The sequence below is a fragment of the Dermacentor variabilis genome, chromosome 5 (genome assembly GCF_050947875.1).
Source record: "Dermacentor variabilis isolate Ectoservices chromosome 5, ASM5094787v1, whole genome shotgun sequence".
NCBI classification, from domain to species: domain Eukaryota; kingdom Metazoa; phylum Arthropoda; class Arachnida; order Ixodida; family Ixodidae; genus Dermacentor; species Dermacentor variabilis.
This window is the reverse complement of record NC_134572.1, coordinates 145,516,911-145,539,192: the sequence shown is the minus strand read 5'-3', so window position 1 is coordinate 145,539,192 and position 22,282 is coordinate 145,516,911. Positions and strand designations below refer to the sequence as shown.

Below are 22,282 nucleotides of genomic sequence, written 5' to 3'. Positions count from 1 at the left end.
TGTGCTGAGACAGGTAAAGACTTTGACATGAACGACTCCAAGAATCAAAGAGTCGTTCTAGTAAATCATGATCTTGTAAAGTTGTGCATAAAACTTGTTTTCTCATCGCTCGGACGTCGCTCTGCGCCACTCTTTCTCTCGGCACCTGGCACGCCATCAGCCATGGAGTCTTCGTGACCGGTCGGGCCCCTGACTTCACAACAGCATAGCTTTCCGTATTGCACGCGGAGCCGGCCAGTTACGTTTGCCTTTCATTGACGGGGCTATAAGTCTTTATACGCGGTTCCACATCTCGGGGAGTGTTTGGAAGATAGCTGTGTAGCGAATACGTAACATCCTCCTCCTCCCACTTTCCTGACAGTACCTTTAGGAAACAAGATGGTGAAGCCAAGAAGAGAACGCAATTTCAGAGGCACTTTTGGTGCGCGCACTTCACCGACTACTTCGATGTCGGAACCCCTTCAGGCTCCCATTCGCCTCTTCAGCCGCCTACTTTTCTGCCCTTCGCTTCTCATTTATATCTCTCCCCCTCTCAACTTGTCTGGTGGAAGGGCCGTTCGCGACGGCCGAGCAATAACGGCGCGATGCTCACGTCGGCCTGTACGGGAAAGATCTCGCCGCTCCACAAGCGAGAGAGTTATATATCTATATATACGGCGATTCTCCCGCGCCTCTGCCGTCAGCGCCCGCCGTCGTACGCCGCCGCCGCCGCAGACTCGGGCAAACGGAATCGGTGAGCGCACGTAGAAGGCAACAACAAATCGCGTCGTTCCTTGCCTCCTTTCTCCCCTCGACGCCCTTTTCATTATCGCACCTCGGGGATCGGCGGACGAATGAGCCAGCTGCCTGTCCCGGAAAAAGCCCCCGCGCTGTGTTGGCGGCGAGTCGCATTCATCAAGCGCGATCGAGAGAGGGGAGAAGGAGTGGACCCGGGGGTGGTTGCTGGCGGGGTTCGGGCCCCCGTGGCAGGATCTGGAGGCGCGATATTGCCACCGAACGCATCGACCGCCGCGCCGACCGAAGCGGACACACTCGCATTCTCCATCTCGAGTGGTGCGGCGGCCGGGGGGAGTCAGACTTTGTGAAGAGTACAGCAGCGGTAGGAGAGAGCGAGATGGAGTCGAAAGCTATGCGTGAAGCAAGCACCAACGACGCACTGCTGGAGCATTGGAAGGTATATATGCTATACACCGCGGGCACGGAGATTGTGCGCGAGGAGGTCGCGGTGGGGGGTGGCTAGGAGAAAGGGGGGCGAGGCGGAAAGCTTTCGCGGGACGCTTCATGTTTTGTAATGCTGATTGTCCACCCATAGCTCTCGCTCGTAAGTGGTGCTGCGCGTGGATCGAAGCCGCTTATTCGAGCACCGCCATCGATGCACCTTCTTTTCTCCTCGTCCGAGCGAAAGGGAGGTGAGCGGCTGGAGGGCGGAGACCAAGGGGCAGGGGGGGAGGGGGGTCTCCCTTTTGTGATTGCTAAATTGACCCGCATTTGGCTTGTGTACGGACAGGAAGCGCGTTAAAACGCCTGTTTCGGGAAAGAAAGAAAGAAAGAAAGAAAGAAAGAAAGAAAGAGAAAAAGAAAGAAAGAAAGAAAGGGACAGGAAAATTGAGGTGAGGAGGAACCGACAACAGATGCGACCGACTAGGGCCGTAGCCCCACTTGCGTCGCGTTTAGATGTTTTCTGTCGGTTCCGCGTTCACTTTTCAGCGTGCGCGCACACATACACGCACGAACACACGCACGCGCGCGCGCATGAATCGGCACCGATTACTCGACAAGGCGAAGGCGCGCCGACGGCTCGCGCTCTCAACTCGCTCCGGCGTCCGCGCTTTCCGAAAGCCGTGTTTACGGCGATGCATTTGGCGATTGGAAAGATGCCGAGTTTTGAAAGCTTTATTTCTCGTTCCCGGGGCCGTGGTACATGCGCGCGCAGATAGACGCGCACTCGCGCTTCGGTACGCCAGGTGGAAAAGCCAGAAACAAAGCAGTGGCGCTTGCCTGCTCACTCACCCACCCACCCACGCGCCGCCTCGGGGAGGGGGAGGCGGGTGGAGTGAGTACGGGCGGCGAGGTTTGCCCGCGCCGCCGGTACTCGCTGCACGCCGCCGCTGCCGCATCGAGATGCCATTTCCTGATCAGGGTTTGTGTGTTCTTTTCGCGTCTGGGCCCACTGTCACTGAAGAGCGCGAAGACCCGTGGTTTTTTTTTTCTAGCGATTTTTTTTTCTTCTCCGCTACTTGCGTGCGTTCGCGCGCTTGCGCGCGCGTTCGAGCGAGGAGGTGAAGGAGTAGCGGTGGCGAGGGTGGCTTGAATTAGCTGCTCTCGAGAGCCGATCTCGCGCAACTGCTGTGCGGCCCTGCAGCGGCGAGCGTGTCGCTGCTGTCTGCTCGAGTTTCGTGCCCTTGGGCGCCCAGTCGCTCTTTGGCATTCGCGACGCGTTTTCCCCGAGGAGTCTGTCGCCTCTGTGCCCTTCTTCGTCTGTATTCGCCGGCGCACCACAAAACTGGCCGTCTCAAAAAAAAAAAAAAAAAAAAAAACCTCTCCGGCGATGCTGACTTGCAACAGGCCGGCCGGGTTCGGGGCGGCTGTTGAAGCTTCTCGTTAAAAAAAAAAAAGGCCCTTAATTCTGCCTCCTGGAGGACGTAGCTTCCCAACGCACCCATCGCACTCACTCCGCGTTTCTTGATCTGCTATTCGTTCGTGTCAGCTTCAGATCTCTCGTGTTGGAAAACTTTGTTTTAACAGGAGAAAGCGGGCGTACCGCCCCTGTCGGGCGAGCGTGTTCTCCGTGCTTGTCTGCTGAAATGAAAGTGACGTAAAAGCCCTTAGAGCTTAAGATAAAGAAAGACTACGCACCTGATTACCTCCTCGCGGTGGGTGGGTGTGTGCGTCTGTGTGCATTTGCGTGCGTCTACGTGTGCGTGTGTGTTTGCGCGAGTGCGTGTGTTCTCGCCTGCGCAGTTTATTTCGGCATTTCGGCTCAACATTACTAACTCCGTGAAACAGGGTCGTTGCATTTTTTATTTCAGCTCGCGCCAATTATATTTAGTTTCTCAGCGTCCCGCACAACAAACCTCTCTATATATAATGACGATGCCCTGACGTAATCCCGTGCATGTAACCAAACGGCGACTGTCGGTTTCATTCAACAACCACGTTTCTCTGCGATCCGCTCTTGCGCATCTTAAGAGATCACGCGTAAGAACTCGAAAAGTAAAGAGAAGTTTTACTCCTATAATTTCAGCCGCTATATTTACCGAGGGGAAAAGAAAGTGTTGCGTCGAGAGTGCCGGGAAACCCGTTAAAAATGCGCATTCACTCAAAAGTGCAGTCGTCGCTGAGCCATTTCTCGGCTTGTCTACTCCTCTCAGGAACGACGAGATCATCGCGGGCGACCACACGACGGAGCTGGTCCTGCCCAGGGTGACGCGAAGCTTCAACGGAGACACGATCACATGCGAGGCACGCAATGATGTCGGAACGACGAAGTCTACGCACACACTCAACATCCACTGTGAGTATATGCGGGATCTCTTTTTTTTTTCATTCCGATCCGAACGCAGTCTGTAACAGCGTTACTTGGAACGGAGACAAAATGCCGAAAAGCACTCAAGGACAAGCGTTTGTCTGATTTGCGGTTTCTGTCCTCGTTCCAAGTCGCGCTGTGATACATTTGGATTCTTGGTGAACGAACGGGCGTTGGTCGATTTTTTTTTCACGTTACTAATGTCTGACGTTATCATTGACGTTGCGATTTAATGTTACGTTAACGCCCGACCTTACGGTATACCTTGCGGTGACGGCTGAAGCTACAGTTCAGACGTTACTTAACGACGTTGCTGATTCTACACGCTGATTCAGAGTTGTCTGACGGCTCAGATCACCCTGACTGCTCTAATGGACGTCTCGAACGAGGATTAAGCTGTATTAGACTAACCAAGACATTTACCAGCCATATCCCGGCTTTGTTAACACTGTAGGAGCGGGATAGCTGTAGCGCTAAAATGTAGAGTTTCGCTTTGTTTAGCGACCGTCAAAGTTTTGCAGGTGTGCTCGGACGCGAGCAGTGTAAGGCACCACAAGTTTATCTTGCAACTCGTCGACACATTCCCTCCTCTACCTTCCTTCCTTAATAATTTCTTTTTCGTTTTCTGAGGTTTGTTCGTTTATTGTAGCTGGAGCGTGGCGGACGCACTTTGATCCTGGCGCTGGCCGTGGGATTCTCGCGCCAATTTCAGTGACTGTACGTTTGAAACATATAAGCTATTATTGGTTTCATGCAGTGCTGTCGCGAGCCGGATAAATACCTTCCTTTAGCACCCTGGACCTGGAGGATGTCACGTCTTAAACACGTTCGAAACCCCTTTCTGCACAGTGGACGAGTATAGCCGTCACGAGAAAAAAAATTTGTTTAGCGGATGATGAATACGTCCGTCAATTTTTTCTCGTCTAATTGCAGTTTTTGACAATAAATGGGGTGTGCGTGGTACTTCTCTTTGTTTTGGGGTACTTGAATGCTTACATTGCCCCCACGGCCTACCTGCCTGCGCGCCAAATTTCTGGCAAGCTCGCTGCAATCTTTGACATTTCCGGTGGCATGGAAAGGGTTAAAAATCAAGCGTGGCACTCGTGGTACAAACTGCAACGTAAGCGCCGCGGCGGCGGAATGGGCATGGCGCGTGCTGCTGAAAACGAGGTCGCAAGTTCGATTCCCTTCCGCGGCTGCACTATTCGTATGTGGCGGAATACAAGAACAGCAGTGTACTTCTAAAGCCCTATAACGGTGTAAATTATTCCGGCACCCTCCACCCTAAGAAGGCCATCGCAATCCCAGCTTTGCTTGGGACGTTTAACCCCATAATTTAATTTAATTTCTAAAAGCGGCGGGATGGTTGTTTGGGTGAGTTAGAATACTAAGTCGCCCACTACAATGGAGCGTTACGACTCTTCCATACCTGCAGGCAAAAAAAGAAAAAAAAAAAGGCGCGCAGTGTACAGCGTCGCCGGTGAGGCGAAGAAGAGACGCGGTAGCGGGCGAAATATGATGCGCAGTTAAGCCTTAGACCTCTTTCGTCAAAAATCAATGTACGTCGCTCTTGAGGTCATCGTCACGCCGATGGGGATTGCCACGCGATAGAGCGTTCCTCGACGTTCTCTACATTTCACGTCGCAAGAGTTCTCGCAGACGTTGCCAAGTCGACTTGGATCGTTCTACGGAGAGCACGTCAACCGTTCTACGGAGAGCACGTCATTAAAATTTATCCCAACTCGTATACAATTCCTCGTTGCTGTTTCAGCCGCCGAGCATGTGATGGTTATCAGGGCGCTTTCAATCTTTTTTTTTTGCTAGGCTGAATAAGCTTAACAGCAGACGAGTAGCCCTTTGTCCTAACATTGATCGGCGAACGAGAGTAAAACTTGCGAGACTGGCTTTGCAGAATTTCTTGTGAAGTAGCTCAAAGCACTTATTTCCTTTGAGCGATCCTTTCGGCCTTTTCCTTCTGTTATACATTAAACTATCCCTTGACAGTGAGCGAAGCCGTATCTTAACGCGGCTGAAGGAACAAGTTAGTAGGATCTGGATGAAAGGAAACAAAAAAATAGAGAAAGAAAGCAGGGCACGCTGCAACGGTTATCCATTGCTTCGTGACATGAGCCGGCACCGCGGCGGCAAGTTATCTTCGCTGCGTATAAGCGGCCCTGACGGGGCTTCCCCCTTTCGCGCTGCTTTCCTAAAAGTCCGAACGCTTTAATTTCTGTCTCTTGCTTTTTTCTTTCTTTCCTTGCCAGCCGTGTGCGCGCGCCGCTCGCTTTAGTCCGTTCTTCAAAGCGAGCGTTTTTCTGACCTACATTCCGTTTGAACAAATCTTCCCAGCTTTCGTGGCGTGGCTGTCCGGAGAGAAATAAAGAAGGGCGCTGTCTGTCTCTCTCCCCCCCTCCCTCCCCTCAACTCCTACCTCTATTCCGGGGCTCCTCTTTGCCTCCCCTCCGCTGTAACGAAACAGAATGTCGAGAAAGTCATAACTCTACTTTGCTTCCCTTCCAGCTTAGGGCCCGCGCGCAAATACGCCTGTTATATATTATACACGTACACACACGCGCTCGCTCGCCAGCGATACACGTCGGGCTGCTTTCTGTGTCTACAGGAGCAAAGAAATAACGCAAAAAAAAAAGAAAGTAGCTGGTTGGGGGAAGGAGACTGGGTATCAGAAGAAGCAAATGGCGGACTCGCAAGTGGAGCGGAACGCGAAGGGGAAATACCGTTCGAGAGAGGGGAAAGGCGGAGGGACAGCCGTTAGAAGCGAATGAGATCCTCTCGCACTGCTTTCTTTCTTTCTTTCTTTCTTTCTTTCTTTCTTTCTTTCTTTCTTTCTTTCTTTCTTTCTTTCTTTCTTTCTGTTAGTTTATGTGCCTTCGTGTGTAGAGCTGGCCAATACATACCGACTACTCTGGCTTCTTGTCTCTTCTCCTTCCCCTATCCCTCACCCACTCTCGTCTTCTGCTTTCCCTTTCCCTTCCTTTGTTTACGATTCTCTTCGCGTACTTCCTTTCTCACTATCTGTCTGTCTCGTAAGCCTTGTATTCCTACGCGTAGCGCTCTTCGATGCGGTTCTGTGTCGCTTGTTTCCTTTATGCTACCCTCTCCAGACCAGATCTTTCTTTTTCTTTTTCCGCGATTCTTTCTTTTACTCTCGCTAGAACTGTATGCCCAGAGTGTGCTGGCACTTGACGCTTTCCTTTTCCTGCACCTTATATCCCCACTTCTTACGTTTGCCAGAAATAAATGAAAAAAAAATACGGAAGAAATAGAACGAGCGACTGAGGAGAGTCGAGGAAACGTGTAAGAGCTAGCCGTGCAGCGCCCGCCGTATAAGGGAAGGGAGAGCTCGCAAAATTTGATTAGGGAGCTTTCGCTTGTCCGAATGGGGCGCCTGCAAAACATCTCCCGAGCTGGAGAAAAAACAAGCCGTGACGTTTTAAGGGCGATAGGGACAACTCCGGCGCGCTGCGCGCTTTGTGCGCCAAATTTACGTGTTCGACCACCGATCGCTCAAGGCCTTCGCTCGCCGAGGAGACGTTTTCCCCCCGTTTCAACGTTGTTTTTTTCTCTCGTGCTTACTTTTTTAAACTCATCGGGGCGTTCGTTTTTCACGTTTAGGAAGTACGAAAGGGCTGTCAATAGCCATTTGTCGCCGCGCGCTTTTGGAGGAGGGCCTCTGCGATGCGATTTCACTCTATCCGACGTTGCCTTTTTTTTTCATTTTGTTATTCTTCTAGAAACGAGTGTGTAGGATTTCTTTAAAGCGAATTCATTCCACCCTAAACAATAACCGCCCTTCCGGGTGACATTCATTTTATTTTGCTCGTTATAGCGAAGGGTTCGCATTGCCATTCGCACTGCCGGGTGCCTTTACTACCGTGACAAAGTGTAGTGCTAGGAAGTGAGATGTCTGTGTCACCGTCTTTCTCCTTTCTTTTTTCCCCCCAAATTTTTTGGAGACTGCGAATACTGATTTGTGAGAAGTGGCTTAGTCGTCATGTTTTCCAAACACCCAAATCTTATTACGCCGGTTCATTGGTCGTTGCCTTGTAGTCCGAGATTTCTCGTCCGCCCGACATTTCCACTGGCACCGTTATATAACTAAATCATTTTATTTTGTTTCTTATTGCATTGTTATTGTAAAACATGGCTGTAAAGGGAAAAAAAAACCGCCAGATTCATATTTCTGTGCGCGCCAATACATGAGGGCAGCAACCTTGTCTGAAGTTGTTACGGTGATTGAATATATTATCTGTAAACGCTATTAGAAAAGGCTATACATTCATCGTTGCCGAAAATGTTGTGGGCGGCTCTGCTTTCAGAAGTACCTCGGGGACTGAGTAGGCAAGTTTGTCGCTCGTGGTGAAAAGTCCCGAATAACTGGAGCAACCTGATGAAACCGTCGCGCTCCAGTGATATAAAATCACACCTTCGTAATAATTCCGTAATTCAGCGTTTGAATAACTTCTCCGAAGACGACAAAAACGCAAGAAAAGTAGTGAGAACATCTCACAACTAGCTTGAGATATATCGCGATACCTTATCGGCTGGCGGTCGCTACCACCTGGTCATGGCGCATACGTTGCTTGCTGAAAGTAAGCCTTTCCCGAAGCCATCATTCATCTACCTAATGACTTTGCTTTGAGCATAATGGGGTGCAGTGTTTTTTTTTCTTACGGCGAGTTAGTCCGCACAATTCAGAGACAAACACTTCACAAAATTCCCAACAGTACAACAGACTGACTGCTCATGTTTACGCTATCGTCGCTGATTGCTTACTATAAGTTTTGGACGTAGACGCGCTATGTAGTAGTTATACTTACACCAAACTGCTAGACCAGGGCAGGCTGGTCAGTATTCGAGACTGGTAATTTTAATTAATCATGGATGTAGCTGTTACAAATGGGGCGCGAATTAACTCACACACACAGACGAAGTATACACAGGATTAGGGATGCGTGTGTGTGTTAATTTGCGCCCCCTTTTCAAATTCCTATGTTTCGCTGACTAGCCCAACAAGAAGTACTCATCATCAAAGCTTCACGTGTCATCATCATCATCATCATCAGCAGCAGCAGCAGCAGCAGCAGCAGCAGCAGCAGCAGCAGCCTACTTTTGTGCACTGCCGGACGAACGCCTCTACCCTGAGATCTCCAATTGCCCCCGTCTTGCGCCAGCTGATTCCCTCTTATGGCTGAAATTTTCTTAATTTCTTCTCACCATCTAATTCTCTGTCCCCTTCGAAAGCATGTCACATCAAGTGTTTCTTTCTCTATTTCTTTGTTTCTTTTTACGCGTGCTAAGCACAGGTTGCAGAAAACCCACTGGTTGCCAAACTCGTTGCGAAGACATCCATTGCGGACATGAATGTATCCTCTATGTTCGTTTGAGGCGCTAAGGCACATTCATCCATCCATCGATCCATCCATCCATCCATTCATCCATCCATGCCAACGACGTTTGTGGTAACCCAATCTGCCTCTTCATTATTTCCCCCCGCAGACCGTCCGGCGTTCAAGAGCGCGGCCGAGACGGTGGCCGCCGAGGAAGGCGCCGAGGTGGCGCTGCGGTGCGAGGTGGACTCCAACCCGAAGCCGGACATTGTGTGGCACCACGAGGGCTCGGAGCGCGTGCTGGCCCGCCAGCCGACGCTCGTCATCCCGGCGATGCGGCCCAGCGACGCCGGCCGCTACTCGTGCCGCGCCACGGTGCCCGGCTTCCCGGAGATCACCCAGGACGTGCACGTCTACGTCAAAGGTGCGCGGCCCCGCGTGCTGCTAGGCGGCAGCCTGGCCACGTGACTGCAATGCGTGCCTGCCGCCGCGCGCCGTTACTGGTTGCAGGGCATGCCACCAAACTTCGACCGCGTGGGAGGGGTTGGCGGCGGCACGCGCAATAATAATAATAAAATAAACCACTCCGTGCCTCGCCCGTAAGTTGAGGGCGCAGTTTAGCGGGACACCCTTTGGTATTCAGACGTGCACGCAGACTATAAAAAAATGGTAATTTAGCAAAGGGCCACATGAGCCCCGATGAAATTAAGAACGCTAGTTCGCGATCGTAAACTCCATTTTTCTTTCCTGTGTTTCGGCAGTTTCGCAGCGCGACAGTATAGAGTGAGCCTTAGTCTGTGGGTACGGCGCATAGGAAGAGGCGTTTGGTGATTGACGCTAGCCGCTCAAGCTGCGGAAATATTTGGCACGCCCCGATGGGCACTGATGCGCTCGCCTATTCTTCCCACCGCTTAAGCCGATCAGAGCTGTTAGACGGTATGAGGGAGCGATTGCCGAACAAAACTGCAACTGCTTTCTTTTGCGCTATCGCTCGCCGCACGTAGAAGGTTTCTTTCTTAATTTATTTGTGGTGGCTAGCGTGTTGATGTGTTTTTGATTGATTCGTTTGTTCATTAAGTTAACAACGCACACGACTGGCCTTCATCTAAGATTAAAAATTAAATTATGGGGTTTTACATGCCAAAACCACTTTCTGATTATGAGGCACGTCGTAGTAGAGGACTCCGGAAATTTCGAACGCCTGGGGTTCTTTAACGTGCACCTAGATCTAAGCACACAGGTGTTTTCGCATTTCCCCCCGTCGAAATGCGGCCGCCGTGGCCAGGATTCGATCCCGCGACCTCGTGCTCAGCGACCCAACACCATAGCCACTGAGCAACCACAGCGGGTCATATAGTATAGGTAGCGACGGTAAGACAGCAGCTTCGTCAAAGACAATGCATCAGGTGCGTCACAATCCGCGAAATCAGTTGCAAAGGGACGCGCAGACGCGGCTCCGCTGCTCTGCGCGAGCATTGAGTTTTTGCTGGCAATCTTACAACTGCGCGTGGTTCCACGTCACGATGATGCTGCAGCGTACCGGCACTATGGAGTCACGGGGACTTGAGAATGGGTTACGGCCGAGGAACGCCGCCAGGAACGGCGCGAGCGACAGCATGCTTTTCGCAACGCCTTACGGTTTCTCCGAATTTCTGCACCTCGGGGCACGGACGCGATGCCGTTACTTCTGAATAGGTTTCCATCCGAACTTCGCGCTGGAACAATCGGAAAACCCTCGACGCACTTCTAAGCGCATTGCGCGGAGACGTGTTTCGGGTGGCCTTCCGTGATAAGCATGTGGAACCACTAATGGTTTCTTTCTCTTCCTTCTTTTCCCGCAGGCCCTCCCAAAGTGAGCAGCCCGACGACTCAGTACGGTGTCGAAGGGGAGCAGGTGCGAGTCGAGTGCATCATCACCTCAGTTCCGCCACCCACCAGGGTGGCCTGGTCCAGGAATCTGCAGGTAATCCACACCCCCTCCTGCTCTCTCTCTCTCTCTCTCTCTCTCTCTCTCTCTCTCTCTCTCTCTCTCGTTCCAACGCTCGTTTCTGAAAATTACATCTATGCTCTGCCGCGTTCCTAGAAACGCGTTTCCCTCTTTTCATTTTCCGTTCGGAAAGTGTCAGTTTTATAAACACACGCGACGCTTTTCCACATTCAGGGGCTTTGTTCGTGGGACCTCCGAATAACATTTGGAACGGCCGAGTATGACGAAACAGAGCGTTTCCTTAAGCGCACTTCTCTGCATTGCATATTTGCCCTACTTATGGCGGCTTCGGTCATGGTTCCAAAAAAGGCACGAAGGACAAGATGCCCTTTCTGGGGCCTGTTTCTTGCGCACGGTTTCCGCACGACAGCCAGGTCCTCATTTTCCTTTTCACGAGACAAGCATACTCCGCTGGTACACACGGAGTGCAAAAATGAGTATGCTGTGGTTAGCTTGACACGCTGTCTCGTTGGAAAGCTAGTTTCAGTATCATTAAAAGGTTCTAATGAAGTGTAGCAAAGTGCAAATTGAATATAGTGACAGAGAGAAAAGCGTTTATTAATAAGCAAATAATCAATGGCAAACCCTGCGGCACTTCCGACGAGGTGCCCATATATTAGGTGCTTGGTGTGCTGTTTGCGCCGTTTGCCACGTTGAACGATAACCGACTAAAGCAATCATCGATCTCTTGTGGAAAAGTGTTAGCTGGGAAAACAAATAGTTCGCACTGACGTGTCATTTCAAGCAGCGACCAACGCAACACGATAAAAGAGGCAATTGCCTATCTTAGCGGGTTTGTACGCACAAGTGATTTGCATGGGCGGGTCCCTTTCTTCTCTACCTTCACGTCCTGCATAAATTACCTTACCTACGGCAAGGCTATTAAAAAAATACCCCCCTAGCTTTATCAAGCGTGCACATCAGCAAGCGGGAGATAATTTTGGTATACCATGACTTTAGGCCTTCCGCTTCCCGCGCATTTATTTATGTTTTTCTTTTTCTGGCGCTGTCCGTTAAATAAGCGATAACACACTCACTCACTCTCTCCAAATTCGATCTTTAGGGCGTAAAACTGTAGTCTAGATCACCTTTACTGTTCCCTCATTTCTCGCATACGCACCGTTTGGCCCTTAATGAAACACCGTCCGGTTTCGGCCATTTCCCTAATACGTCTGTACTTCACGGGCCGTGTCTCATTAAAGAAAAAAAAGCAAAAGCCATGAAGTGGCTCGACCACTGAAGCCACGTGTGACCAAGTTTTTATTATCATTGTTTTTTATCATTACGTGTGTATGTCACTTCTTCTTTCCCCTTTAATCGCGGGAATTCGGTTCGATCGCGCACCCTGTTCGGGGGGGAGAAGCAAATGAGCTGCGACTGTCTCGTTATTAGACCCCACTGGCGACAAATTAGACGACCGCGGACATGGTAAGCGCGGCAAGAGAAGCGACGAGACTCGGGAACGCGCGGAAGGTTGGTATGGCTGACATTACGGGGCCACGCATTTAATTTGAACAACTCCCTCGAGGGTCACTCGCACCGTGAAAAACGAGTAGCGTGCAGCTGAGGGCCTCGTTCGACGTCTCTTTTTCTTTGTTTCCTGAGGCAATGGGAGGGGGAGCAGCAATCTTTAGGTTTTTCTTTTTTATACTGGCTCATCTTGTTTCTCAAGTTGCCAGGGTTCTCATTTTGCGCGAACTGATAAAACAGTGCAGGAGAGACAAAAAAAAAGTGAATGTACCAAAAACGTGCAGAGAGAAAAGGCGTAAGGAGCAAGCGACGGCAGTGTCATCTGGCCGAACCCAATTCGTTGAACCCTGAGGCCAACAGCGTCTTCTCGGTGCCAGGAGCCGCGTGCTCCTCGATTGATTTACATTTTTTTTTTTCTTTCCGAAGAATGTCGGACGTACGAGGAAGGGGCCGGTAGTGGAGCGGCTAGCGTAGAGAGTTCGGATAGGAGGCGGATAGGATATAAAAGGAAAATGGGGAGAGAAAGAAAGAGCGGGGGAGAGGGGGGAGGAAGAAACAAACGAAAAATGTGCGAGATAAGGCTCCGCCATCAATCCTGTAAAGGACTCGGTGGCGAAGGCCAAGTGAAGCGAAGGAAACGGGCCTGACGATGACGAAACGTCCCTTAATGAGTATTGATTGAGGCCGCTGGAAAGACGACGGCCACCGGACGCTGCTGCTGCTGCTGGCCTTGCTGTGCGCGGGAGCCCGTGTTCTGTTGTAGGGTTGTCCGCTCTTCCGTCGCTCCCGGTGCTCTCAGTGCACTAGAGCTCGTTTCGTTGTCTCGACAACTTCCCCGTCTCCTTCGCTACCGTATCACTCGCCTTAGTATTTTTTTTTACTCTCTCTCTCTCTTTCTCTCTCTCGCTCGTTTTATCATTGTAGATCTTATCGTCGCACGCTCTCTTAGCGGTATCCGACAGTTTACTTTTCTGGACCATTTCGTTGATTAATCTGGTGTCTACTCGCGCTTCCCAGTCCCGTTCCACGAGTCTCTCCTAGTGCAGGCCGCGCTCCGCGCGCGGACCGCGCGGCGTCTCACGCTTAAATGACGCGGTCGCGGCGTGATTAACAACGGTCCGGCCCGGGCGGGTTCTTGCTCTCCCGTTGCCGTCTTCGCTTTCGCTACGCGAGCCCGTCGCGCGGGGTCCGCTGCCAGCGACATTCAATTTGCTGCGTGTGAAACATTGTCCGCGAAAGAAACGGCAGCCCAGCCGGCCGTTCCTTCTGTCGCCGCTGTCGGCGCTGATAGTTTTAAGAACCGTAATCGGTTGTGCACGGTGGTCGCTAGCGCGTGGCCCGAGCGTTCCAGTAACGGCCTTGTTTTCTTTTTTTTCTTTTTTCTTTTCTCCTGCATATCGCAAGGATAACGGCTAACGAGCAGACACATCTTTACAAAGCGTCTCTTCCAAAAGACACGATTCGGGCGCTGGAGCAAACGCAGTCTGGGAATTAGCCTCGACGAAAACAGTCGTGGTTGACTTGGAAGGCGTGAACGGTGCCGCTTTATGAATGATTTCAGAAACTGCGGTACAGTCTAAGCGGCTTCCTGGGATGCGCCAGCTTCACATTCCTAAGGCGAACATTGAGCCTCCGGCTAACTTGTTATTTGCGGCCGCTAAAATGGGCAAACTTCAAATCTTGTATTACATAAGGGACGTTACCCTCATCGCTGGCCAGATTAAGTACCCCACCTACTATGTCAATGTCTAACCGAAAAGTTCTTACTATCTTATTGCGGTACTACTGTACAACAACATTGTTATCCATGTAGTTTTTCCTCGTTTCTGTTTCTTTTTCTTTCAAAACATTGCGGTAGACTGAGAATTGAGGTGCCTATGAATGAGGCCCGTGTTCCACACGGTGTTGCCTTTGCGTCATCGCGGATCACAGGAGCGTGATCTTTATATACGCGCTGCATATCGGCCCAAAATAGAATAGGGACACATACGCCTGACTAAGCGCTTCGTGATGTGTAGCCCTTAGTCGTGTGTATGTGTGTGTGTGTAGTCGCTACGTCTTTGTATGGTTCAGTGATAAAATGTGGTGCGTTTGCAAATAGGATTGCTTAACACCTACTCCTTCCATGACATTCTTAACAGTTTAATATTGTGACTTTCTGTGTCCTCATACACCTTAACTATCTGTTATCATTCTAGTCTCTGACCAATATGTTTGGAAGAATGAAAATCATGACACACCTCATTATACAGTGCTAATTCATGCCGTTCCAAAACTTTCGTCATTGAACTTTAAAAGAACTTTAAATTCCGTTAAGCTGTTTGTCCTGCATCTCGACCTTCTACTTATTCCTCTGTATTTTTTTCTGTTGTAGCTGGTTGACATCGACAATAACCAGGGCTACGAAATCGTAAAGGAGCCTTTGTCGAACGGACTTAGGAACTTGCTAATCATCCACAACGCTGCTGAGGAAGACTTCGGGCAGTACAACTGTTCCGTGTGGAATCAGTTTGGTTATGACACGAGGCTCATCACCGTTCGAAAACAAAGTAAGTCTTACAGCAGGAACATGTGCTAGTTTCCTTATGACAGGGGCACTACGTCGCCAAGAGGAATAAATTTTCAATCGCTGCACCTCTTTCGATGGGTTAGGCTTCACCTCGTAAATAAAATTTTAAAGGCGAAGCACGCTTTACAAGGAAAGTGTCAGTAAAGTGGCACCGCGTGAGCTTTAGGGGAAATGCTGTGCGGCCTGAGATTTTCACTCGTATACTTGGGTAAACATAAGTGTGCAGGTAAGGTGTACATGCCAGTGCACAGAATGGAAAAGGAAGCACGTGCGATTTAAATTATGTGTGATCTGCTTCCAGCGGATACTTAAGGCCAGCAGATCTGGGGAGGGCAGGTGTTGGAAGAACTATTGTGTAAATAATTTAGGAGGATATGAAATTGTAACTTAGTTGTTTCTAGGAGTATGTTTTTCTGCGAGTACATATTTCCAGAAAGTAATGCATTCTAGATGCCTTATTATTATTTTCTTTAACACATTGCATATGTATCCTTTTTGTGCTTCTTGTATCTAATATATTGCTATGAGGCACCTGCTCTTAGAATTGTGTGGCGCTGTTAAATGCGCAGCTGATACATCGCTAACATTTACGACATTGCAGAAAACCTTCCGATGGTGATAATCTTGGCTGGCGTCATCGGGGGCATCGTGCTCGTCGTGACCGTGACGATCTCTATTATTCTCTGCCTGCGAAAGAAAAATATTGTCAAAGGTAAGTGACAGCACGAGTACTATTTACATGCGTACGACAACTGTGCTTGACGCTATAGTTACAGATGTCGTCAATACTGACTCGGTGAACATAATATTTAATATTTCCTTAAGGTCCGAAAGCCTTTCCCAGAGATCAGTGCACTAACAACTCTGGTCAACTACTACTAATAAATGCGCATTCGACGTGACCTTGCAGTTGAGGCCATGCCACACCAAGGATTAATTTCACTTCATGCGCACTGGTTGCACGAAGGGCACAAGCACAGGCACACGCCAACAGAAAAGACAAACTCAGGAGAGGGGGAGGGGGGGGGATGCTGCCATGTGTGCGTGCCCTTTGCGCTAACGTGTACATGGTTGCATACGAACTAACCCATCAGCCTATGCGTTTGATTTCACTTGTTTGCCAGAGCTCCTTTCGTGTTCACTGCAGTAAACACCAACCTTTTCGAAGTCGCTGAGCATTTCCTTTTGCTGTGACTTCGCACAAGCCCGCACTCCTTTGAGTCGCTTATGCATGTTGATTCAAGCAGCAGTGATCAGAAATGACACTTGCATAATGAATGTCGCGAGACTCATCACTTCATGCATAATAACCTAATTGAAATGTACATATCTGCCAGGTTTCCTCTCTAAAATTATTTAGGTGTCGCGCTAGCTTTTGGCGAGTCCTGCGAGTAGTAGTCGCAGTAGTAGCAATAGTAGTAGTAGTAGTAGTATCAGCAGTTGTACTTTGGCGCTTTCATTAGCAAACAAAAACCTCAACGAAAAAACACCGCGGGCGTCGTGAATTTCCCACGTTTAGAAAGACACCTAAACTTTCCTGTGGCCATTGAGGAAATAAACATAACAGAAAGGATTGACGGAAAGAAGGGACAGGAAAGTTACAGTGACAATATAGCAGTACAAAGAAAATAACAAGGACTTAAACAAACATCCGTGTAAAATAGCATATGAGTATTCAATACCACATTACAAAAAAGATGAATGCATAGAAGGAAGTCAGTGTTACAGAAATACACAACAACACTTTCTTTATCTTTTCCTCAATAAAGATGTCTGTCTCCTTTCTCCCAGATGACGACTTCAACACTGAGAAGAAGGGTAAACAGTCTGACTCGGCCTCGTCGGGAGACTCGGACATCAAAGTGGAAATCCGAACGGCGTCATCGTTGTCTAATAACGAACACGACCGCAACTGGGAGGACAATAGTGAATCGGCACGTACGCACGACGCGGCTGACATCTACAAGTACGCAAACAGTGCCGCCGACTACGGAGACTCATCGTTTCCGGTGAAATCGGTGAGTGTGGCTCATAGATGTCAGAATAAATTGCACGTGTGTGCCATCTTCGTAACATGCAGTTCTGTTTACTGAGAAGTAGATTTATTGACTACATTGGGCTTTTGACGTTGCTGTTGGTACTCCGCAATCGCGCTACCACCAGATACATGCTGAGTACACTTACGGCACAAAGCCTTGGGCTGCAAGTACATTCAGCATGTATTGGGAGGTTGCGAGAGACAAGAAGCAAGACGGGCAGCCACGCTTAGCCTTGCACTGTAAGCATGTTCAAGATGACCCCCCTCCCCCCCCCCCCCCCACACATAGCCCAAACGTTTAACTTACAGTATATTCAAATACACGCCCAGCCGCCGTAAACAAACCGTCAATCGTGCACACATGAAGGTATCTCAGCATTACCACGTAGTTCAAGAAGTGCGCGGCTTCACACTGGCATTAAAAATCTTACCAGAGTTCTATAGGCAGTTATGTCGCAACATTGAAGTATCTTGCCAGTGTAGAGCTCAATTATCATCACCGTTTATTTGTTTGTTTAAGAACTTTTTCGGAATATTACACAGAGGTGCGTACAAAGAGTAAATACACATTAGATCACGTTTATGTGAACGCTTAATGAATAACACATCTTATCAAACTCATTCGTCAGAGAAACAAAAACAACCGTTTACAACAAATTTTGTAATACAGGTTACGCGATCAATTGTCACTAACTTGTTTAAATTGAGTGCCTTGCGTTAATTAACTATTAATCAAATTTTTCAGTCGCTGTTGGTATAAATGCGTGGTTGAAGCTAATGGTAGAACCGTTCAAACGTTGTGCATTATCATAAGGCAACTCCTCAGTGTTTGACAAAAAATGACACCTAGATACTAAGCCAGACCCGCGATATGCAGCTGGAGTCAGGCAAAACAAATAGCAATAATTAACTCCACAGAAATAAGTTAGTACTGCATCTGATTGGTGCTTAGAAATACAAGGAAACTGAGAGACGAAAAAGAAGAAAAAAACGATACGACATCGCTGCCATCACCCGAGACAAACGCTGCTATTTTTTTTTCTACATCTTCGCAGGAGGCTCAGAACAACAATGGCTACATACCGTACGTGGACTACTCGCGCGACTACAACCCCCCTCCGGTGGCAGCCTCGCTACAGCTGAACGCGAGCCGCGACAGTGGCCTGTACGGCAGCTCACCGCAGTCGCTCAACGACCTGGGCCAGGGCATCGACCCACGGTTCCGAGCGGGGTACGCAAACCCTTACCTGCGCACCTCGCAGTCGAACCTGCCGCCCCCTCAGGGCGTTTACGTCAGCCCGAGGGCCATGCCGTCGGTCGCTGCCAACTCTGCCGGTGTTCCCGGTGCTTCGTGCGCGACCTTGCCGCAGAACAGGTCAGTAATTGTAGGCGCCTGTGAAAAGCTCTTGGGGCGCTGGAAAAAAAAACGCACCGTACCTGGGGGGTGATCACTTTTGGCGACACAATCACTTTCGAGTGAGGTAATGCTGGACCAGCCAATCAACTCATCCGGTTTTGCCCAATCAACCAACCAACAAACCTGCACTGATGATGATGATGAAAGACTTTATTTATCCCTCTTTAAAGGGAAGGGGGCAATGGAATAGAGGGTGTGAGGAGGAACCTGCACTGAAAGTGATATCGCCGAGAGTGGCCGTCCGAGAATGAGTCCTCCTGATCTTAGGCTGTGCACCGATTATAGTATCTTTGCCCACGGGTCGTGTTTTCTCTTAAATTTTATAAGTGGAGGCAGTGATAGGCATCCTCGTTTTAAGCCTACATAGCCTTGGACTGCCTACAAGAGAGCCCTCCAACATGGCGCACCGGTAGGCCTGGCAATATGCAGTAGCTTGAAAACGTTTTGTAAGGCTTTTCACTCGTTCGCCCTCCATTAACAGTATATTGATCAAATCCCTTATTTACAAAACTACTGTACGTATAGACAGTTGGCTATCGCCGCGGTGATCGTCTCGTTTTGACGCAAATTGCTATCGTTAGTGGTAGCCATCAAAATGCTGACCAATGAAGACATGTTCTTACACAAGACTAGTGTTGTAAATATGGACCCTGTTTTGCATGCAAACTGTGTGATCGAACTTGCCCTCATTAAATGCCCTCATGGCATTTAATGAGGGCAAATTCACTGCCTTCACTGCCGCAGCCATGAGTAGTGGTCATCTATTCTAACTTGAGCTCCCGTCATATGTATATATCGGGGATTCCTTGAGCTTTAAAAACACTGTAAAGGCACTTCTGACAAATAAGTTGTGGTGAAGCCTGCGATACGGAAAGAAGTTCATGAAAGGGAGAAATTGACATCCGCCTGACTAGCACCAAGCTACAAAGAAAACCATACAGGTTTTCCAGAAAGAAAGCTTTACAGTTGGAGGAAAAATTCGCCCGATCTGGAACCCTTCATCATCTTTGTATGTGCATGCAGCCTACAATACTCTTGCGCTCAATTAGTGGTCTAAGTGATAGGTACTTGCCCTTTATTGCCACCTGGATTCCCGGAGTTCGATGTAAAGCAACGTTCCTTTATTCTCTTGGGACCATTCACCCTCATTATACAAGTTAGCAAAATGACTTTTTTTGTCGTGCCTGGAAGTATTGTCACAATATTTTGTGTTCCGCTGTCTCCTATGATTGCGTTTTTACACAAATTATGGGCATTAAAGAAAAGTGACTGACACCTTCGCTTCATTCTTCTTCATCCAGGTACATCACATCACAGCAAAGCCATGTCAAGCCAGGCACACTAGCCACCCATGTATGATGGCAGGAGACCTCGATGTAAATAGGACTTAAGCTTTCCATGAAGCAACCAAGAGTGTTGTGTGCCCCTCACTGTGGACATAGTGCGGTCAGTGAGAGTGTGTGCGGGGAACTCTTGCCAGACCCTGGGAAAAGGAAAAAAAAGAAATGACGCTGACGGTGCAATTCCACGAAGTGTCGTGTATTTCCGAAGTGACTCTGGTGGTGCCACCACTTTTGCGGTGTTTCAAGTCAGGAACCAAAGAGCTGTTAATAATTCTAACTGTTCATGTAAGTGTGCATCAGTGTGCGTGCGTGCGTATTTGTCAATGCATGATGTCGTCATGTTTCCTTGACTAGATTAGAAAGAAAAACAAGGCAAGGGTAGCCTTATTTATTAACTCAAGTAGTGTGACCTTGCTGTGTTTTTAGCGTAGTACTTCATTCTTGCATCCCAATCCGAGAGCAATGCATGTTCCTTCTTTTGCGGAAAGGCTGTCCTGTTGTCAGTAGTCATGTTCATCGTTTGCAGCATACTGAACGTTTCTAATGTCTGTTTCTCAAAGACTGGTATGTGACAAGTGCAGTTAGGCCATGGGTAAATTACAGAGATGTTTTAACTGACTGCCTGGGTGTGTTAGTAATCACACAGTGCAATTACTGTTTTTCAGTTTCTTTCTTTTTTGTTCTTGTTTTCATGGCTTTAAGAATGACTTCCCATGACAGATGACCGCTCTTCATCTTGCATAATTCAACATGCAATAACTCACAGCCTGCAAGTAAAATGTGCCATATACAGTGATGTGTGATGTATTGTGTGCAGCACACCCTGCGAAGTTGCGGGCAACAGACACGGGGTGCATTTCACTGCAATCTAAAGAAAGCACTGAGCAGAATATGTAAAAGAGCACCAGTGCAGTTAGGTTTAATCAATATGCGATAAGCAAGCGCAGCACTTGTGGGCTGAATGTATCGGAATGTAGTAAAATTCGTTATTGCGCCTTAAAATTGGCACTATGATTTCATTAATATATTTGGCCATTTTTGAAACGTGCAAGAACACTAACTGACATTACTGGCCTTATTTGAAATAAAATATGCAGAATTTCTCAATAAGCAACTTCCCCAAGTTTTCGCGTGATCTTAAAAAATCTATATATTTCACAGTGCAGCTGCTCGCGTTATAACCGACGATACAAGAAAAATAGTCCGGCAGGAATGTGTGAAAGAGCTATGCTAGAAGACAAGGCATACATTCTATTGCAGCTGTCGCTTTTAGGTAGCTCTGCAGTATCCTCAATTTGACCCACCTACTAAAGTTTTACATGTGAACACATTTTGTGTTGTTTTGTGTTATTTTAGTATTATTCTCTTTGCGTTTGTGTCAAAAGTTATTGTTTAAAAGAGGTCCTCATTCGTGCTGTAGAAATGACCACACAAGATGCGTTACCGTTATCAAGCGTACCATAAAATCATGCTTCAGTGCAGTGCGTTTCTTGTTGTAATGCAAGTGCTCAGTTCCGTTGAATATTACAAGTGGCCTTCTAAGCAACAGGTTGGCGTGTGCCAATTGTGGTTGGTTATCCCTCTTCAATGGTGTACATAACATTGCTTTCAGTAGACGTGCTCTTTCAATGCTTCCTTCGTCAGATTCTTCCCATCAGTGACAGTGTGAATGACCCGTGTCGTGTGCTTGGCAAAACAAGAGAAGAAAAAGCAGTACTTGTCTCTATGCAAGCGTGGTTTCCCAATAAGATACGTCTCAATTTGCTTGCAAAGCAGTGATCATCTTAAATTTCACTGTGGCCCTGTGCAGGGTTCCCTAAATTGTGTGACTGCCTGAGCTGTTTTGTCATGTGCGCTGTATCGTGAACCGGACTGCCATGTACGCCACCACAGGACACGTGTGTTGGGGCGAGTCTAACGAGTCATTAAGCACGCCCGAGAAAGGACGACTTTCGGTGCTAAGAGGATGTCCTGTTCCTTTCCCATGATGGTATTACAGCAAGCACACCGAGGCGTGTGTTGTTTGCCTTTTTATTTTTCTTGTTCGTGTGTTTGTGACCATGACTGTAACTTTCGACCTCCAGCTTTCCACTGTGTGACGCACGGAAAACAGAGCAGCGAAATCATCACTGTACATAAGAAGCACTTCCCGGCGTTATGACAAATCGCGCCCTCTTCTGGCTTCGCGCTCGTTTGCCTCCTTTATTTGCTTGTTTCCTTGTTTCTTTTTTCTTCGATAGCATCTGTACAGATATATGCTGATGAGAATTTGCTCACTTTATCAAGGCGAAACATTGTGCGTGTGCATGTTAATTAAACCTATATGAGAGTTTCAGTGAAATGTGTTGTTGCTCACTGGCCCGCACTGTCACTTCTTGCAACGCTTATTACGCTCGGGCATCGAAGCAGAGACATGCTGCCGATGCTGTGAGCAAGCTGTGCAGAAATCTCGTAATACGAGTTTATTTTTACTGCCTGAAAAAAAAAGGGGGGGGGGAGGGTAGGAGGGGCGGCTGCGAGGTTCTAACAAACATATTTTTTAAAGCAATGTTTTCTCTGCGAACACTCCTGGACTTTCCTGGGC

The 22,282-nt window shown here is 48.5% G+C and overlaps 1 protein-coding gene across 4 annotated transcripts in view; it reads left to right on the top strand.

Moving 5' to 3' along the window:
- Positions 1–22,037, top strand: part of LOC142583217 (irregular chiasm C-roughest protein-like) — a 188,198-nt gene extending 166,161 nt beyond the window's left edge. For 3 of the 4 annotated variants that reach the window (XM_075693583.1, XM_075693584.1, XM_075693582.1), the window contains 8 exons: positions 3,372–3,514; positions 9,044–9,298; positions 10,716–10,837; positions 14,706–14,880; positions 15,502–15,612; positions 16,692–16,918; positions 17,994–18,313; positions 19,657–22,037. In XM_075693583.1, the coding sequence (XP_075549698.1) occupies positions 3,372–3,514; positions 9,044–9,298; positions 10,716–10,837; positions 14,706–14,880; positions 15,502–15,612; positions 16,692–16,918; positions 17,994–18,313; positions 19,657–19,714 (1,411 nt within the window). In that variant the 3' untranslated portion in view covers positions 19,715–22,037. The remainder of the gene's footprint in view (positions 1–3,371; positions 3,515–9,043; positions 9,299–10,715; positions 10,838–14,705; positions 14,881–15,501; positions 15,613–16,691; positions 16,919–17,993; positions 18,314–19,656) is intronic. The other variant, XM_075693585.1, reaches the window with a different exon arrangement.
- Positions 22,038–22,282: the final 245 nt, after the last annotated feature.